This window comes from Sprattus sprattus (assembly GCF_963457725.1).
Source record: "Sprattus sprattus genome assembly, chromosome: 3".
NCBI classification, from domain to species: domain Eukaryota; kingdom Metazoa; phylum Chordata; class Actinopteri; order Clupeiformes; family Clupeidae; genus Sprattus; species Sprattus sprattus.
Genome location: NC_137922.1, coordinates 1370001 through 1374827, shown reverse-complemented (window position 1 = coordinate 1374827; position 4827 = coordinate 1370001). Strand labels below are relative to the sequence as shown.

The window sequence follows — 4827 nt, the reverse complement described above, 5'->3', positions numbered from 1 at the left end:
TTCTATATGTTGTGTGTTTTAACACAAACGCTGGTTGTCTTTCGGCAGCTGTAGTGATGATTATTAATTATAGTACCACCTGCTGCTGATTCTGATTAGGGTAGCCGAGCGTACTGGTGGTGTGGAGCAGCGTAGCGCAGGCTATTGTACGCTGAGGGAGGAGATTCGGAGTCTCCGTCGCTCATTGGCGAGAGGCAGCTAAGTGCAGTGCAAGGCTAGTGGACATAGGTGCAGGGGGGAAACTTGCCATCAAAAATCTCAGTGAGGGCGGCGGATGAGTGAGGATCGCAAAGCCTACCTTGTCCTCCATTTTCAGGGCAAAGTAGTCTGGATTTATACTATTATTTTGAAAATTATTTGGTTCAATGGAGGCCGCGGTTTTAAACCCACAGATGATGACGGATATCAACTGCAACAACACTTCCATGAACGCAGAGCTGGAGGTGAAAAAGCTGCAAGAGCTTGTTAGGAAACTGGAAATGCAGAACGAGCAGCTACGGACTCGGGCAAATGCAGTCAACGGGCGAACAAGCCCTCATATCTTATCGTCCTCTCCGCTTTGCTTACTCGGGAATACCATTGCTAGTAGTAGCTACTGTATTCCGAGTCCGCCACCGACCCTGTCGTGCCCGGCATCCTTAGGACTTTACAATGAAGAGCCTTTCCCGTATTTTCAACCACACAACCCCGACGACGTTGGTTCTGATGCAGATTGTGTGTCTGTGGACTGCACGGAACCTACGGTTTTTGACGATCTTGAGATATTGAACCTTGATTCTCTGTTGCCTTGCGATCAGGATTCAGAGGAAACCTGGTATGGCAACATTGTCCAGTGTCATTCTGTCTGTCCAGTTTAGTACAAAAGCACATCGGTTCTACTCTTGAATAGGATAGACAGAATTGCATTAGTTGGCTTTATGGCGGCCTATTAAGTTAACAAACCCAAACAATTTATGTGTAGAGCTTATTGATGATTGTTGTTCTTTTAAGCTGTAGCCTATGTGAATGTGACACTCACTAATGAGCATGTAATCAGTATTGACACGGGGGCGTGAATACATGCCATTTTACGCGCGACGTTTTCAGTAATTTCGCGTCTTTTGGCATGACTGGCGCATACTCTCCTTTGGTGCTTAAGGAAGGCAGGGAGTTAAGATGTCTGAAACAGGTTCTGGTCTGCAGTTGCTGGTGTGGAAGATTTAACATATATATATATATATAGCCTACACGCCCTCGTCCCATTGTGTTCCGTTGCCTTTCTTTGTTTTTGTGTACAAAGCCAGAGTTATTTCCCTTATTATAACGGTCTCGTGATTATATAGGCCGAAGCTGTTTTAAGGCTTGACCGTTTTGGTGTCCTCATCGGCCAACGGTGGCTAATGTGCTAATGCTTTCGCCGACCTATAACTGTCATCCAATAATTCTCTCCTAAAGGCGAAAACAGTTATTGCAGTCTCCATCCTTGAATGAACGCTTTGTTACCAAATCCTGATTCATTTGACTTTTACCCAAAAATACAGACAATTAACACGATTTCGTAAGTGTCGGGGCGCCGTTGTTAGCTAAACATTTAAATCGCTGTTTTAAACAGGTATATGCAATAATCGTTTTTATTTACAATGTGTAGCTCACAGATCTGGCCTCTTAGAAATAGCTTGTTGAAAGACTGCGCATTAAATGGCTGTGAAATATTTGATTTGAACACACAAAATAAGTGAATGAACACTGCAGAGGTCAGCAGAAAATCAAAATATGCTACATTGACATTCGCACTTAGTGAAGCAGGAGATATTTGATGCTGTTGGCAGTGTGAAAGACACTAAAGCCTTTGTTTACATAAAGCTCAAGTCTTGGATGTGGATGTGTATATTATCCAAGTGTAGTACTTTAAGTAAGTGGTGTCAGGCCAGGAAGTTAGAGATTAGGGGATGGCTAATTATGATCAGGTTATAACCCTGGGCCATGCTGACCTGGTTTGAGGGTGAAAGCTGAGTGCCTGACCAGACCTATTAAACTTGAAAATCTGCATTTACAGAATGATTTATGCCAGTGTTGTGTATTGATCCGAGACCCTCCTAACACATCTCTTTGCCTTTGACTGACTGATGACAACAATGTTCTCTTCCTCCCAACCCAACTCTTCTTGGTTACTTTCCTCCTCCCCCCCCCCCTGCGTGTAGGTTGTATGTCTACCCTAAGGCTTGTCTATGGGTCGAGGGGAGCCTAACGCCGCTGCAGTGGTGCCGACAGGTTCTGGACAATCCCCGACCGGAAGTGGAGGCTGCCAAACGGTCCCTGTGCCACCGCCTTGACTCAGGTAGAGCTCAAGTCACGCTTGGGATGTTGGGTATGGTGACAAAGGGGACGTGTTTTGTGTCACGTGTCATGCTTGGGATGTTGGGTATGGTGACAAAGGGGACGTGTTTTGTGTCACGTGTCATGCTTGGGATGTTGGGTATGGTGACAAAGGGGACGTGTTTTGTGTCACGTGTCATGCTTGGGATGTTGGGTATGGTGACAAAGGGGACGTGTTTTGTGTCACGTGTCATGCTTGGGATGTTGGGTATGGTGACAAAGGGGACGTGTTTTGTGTCACGTGTCATGCTTGGGATGTTGGGTATGGTGACAAAGGGGACGTGTTTTGTGTCACGTGTCATGCTTGGGATGTTGGGTATGGTGACAAAGGGGACGTGTTTTGTGTCACGTGTCATGCTTGGGATGTTGGGTATGGTGACAAAGGGGACGTGTTTTGTGTCACGTGTCATGCTTGGGATGTTGGGTATGGTGACAAGGGGGAGGTGTTTCAGTCAACAACCACTGGCAGTTTACCACAACAAAGTGGCAGACTGGACGTTGGGTTGTACCCAAAACTGTGTTGTCAGTTCATGGGTGGTTGGTGGGTTAAGTGGCCGTTCTACATACTTCAGACATGCATGGTGTATCTGGAGAAGGTTGTAGAGTTAACTGTATTTTGCTGTGTCTATTCCCTTTCTTCATAATCACGGTGCCAGTGGTTTAGTAAAACTATAATTAATTCAAGAACATTTTTAGTGGAAAGGTTTAGGCCTATTCATGTGTGAGATCTGTCTTTGTTCAGATCCTATGCTCATATTTTTATCCTTCATTCTCCTTTTTCCTCTCCAGTTTATTCACAAAGAAATGATACAGTAGGCCTACATACAAAAAGGATATCAGGTGCAATATGTTACTGTGAATGGTGTCCTACTGCCTTGCATTCTCAGTGAATGATGGTGTTGAGGACAAAGGTCACTCGTGATCAGTCATGTTCAGTTATGCTGCGATTGAGGTTGTTGTGTTGGTTTGTGGGGTTTAGGCGGGTTGTGTGTGGGTGTGGAGGGGTGGTCCGTATCAGAGAAATCAGTAACTGATCCAATGGCACTCTCTCCTTCTGCGAGCTGGCCCTTTTACTTTACAGAGGATTAAAACAGGAAATCTGCCAGCTTGCCCTATTTAGGACTCCAGGCGCGTCCTCAAGTAGTTGAGTAAACACATTTACACACACTCACACACGTACTCACACTCACTCACACACTCACACACTCACACTCACACTCACACTCACACTCTCACACTCACACTCACACTCACACTCACACTCACACTCACACTCACACACTCACACTCACACTCACACTCACACTCACACTCACACTCACACTCACACTCACACTCACACTCACACTCACACTCACACTCACACACTCACACTCACACTCACACTCACACACTCACACACTCACAGTCACACTCACACAGAGACTCACACTCACACTCACACACTCACACTCACACACTCACACACTCACACACTCACAGTCACACTCACACAGAGACAGAGACACACACACACACACACACACACACACACACACCCTCAAACAAGTCCACTTACATAGCTCAAAAATAAACATATATAGTTGGTACACAAGCAGCCTTCTGTTGTCACTTCAGAAGACCCATAACATAACTATGCCTAACTGTGCCGACCTTGCCAACACATTCATCCTTACTGCACCATATGCACCCCCTAATGTAATACCAGTTACCTCCAGTAGCTTGGTGCACCGTGAAGAACATGTACCCAGAGTGCTGCACATTTGCGCAGTCTTGCATCACATCTTGCACACTTCCTGGCTCCCTTGCAGCATGTAGATTGTAGAGCCTTGTTGACTTCCAGCCTGGTTAAAGCCCTCATTACGATTCACATCACGCCTGGTCTCAGTCAAAGAAAAGCAACATATATATGTCTCTGCTCTCCCAGTGGTGGGCAGGTCAGTTAGCACAGCCACTGCTGTGAAGACGATGCTCACACCAACGTCTTCAGAACTGTCTTCAGAACAGTGCCTGTGTGATAAGAGAGGGAGGAGAGCAAGGGAGAGTCTCCGTGTGTGTGAATGTGAATAGTTGTGACGGCTCACTGAGGAGGTAGTAAAGCATTAATAAGGATTAGTAGCATAAGCCTGGAAGTGGACAGGCACTCGGCTACCTCACATGGATGTTCCTTTTGGAGATTCCGTTAAGGTGCCCCATAAAGTCAATGTGTATTTATGTGTATCGACACACATGTAAAACTCAACTGAGTTCCCTTGGTGGACCTATTTATTATCATTGTATTGTATTAACCCAGATTTATATTTGTTACAATCGCTGGAGTGGGAGTAGGGGGAAACCTCCTGTAGACTTGCATACTTAGAAGCTTGTTATATCGTCAGGATCACAAGCCAGGGCAACCAGAGCGGTAACCATGGAAACTGTGTTTACATGAAAGGAGGTTGGTGCTTGATGCCAAGTGGCTTATACCTTCGT

The 4827-nt window shown here is 45.7% G+C and overlaps 1 protein-coding gene across 1 annotated transcript in view; it reads left to right on the top strand.

Moving 5' to 3' along the window:
• Positions 1–365: 365 nt before the first annotated feature.
• The window catches only part of slain1b (SLAIN motif family, member 1b), a gene marked incomplete at both ends in the record, with an annotated part of 14848 nt that continues 10386 nt past the window's right edge, over positions 366–4827 (top strand). The window contains 2 exons of the mRNA XM_080834343.1: positions 366–814; positions 2181–2317. Of these exons, the coding sequence (XP_080690469.1) occupies positions 366–814; positions 2181–2317 (586 nt within the window). The remainder of the gene's footprint in view (positions 815–2180; positions 2318–4827) is intronic.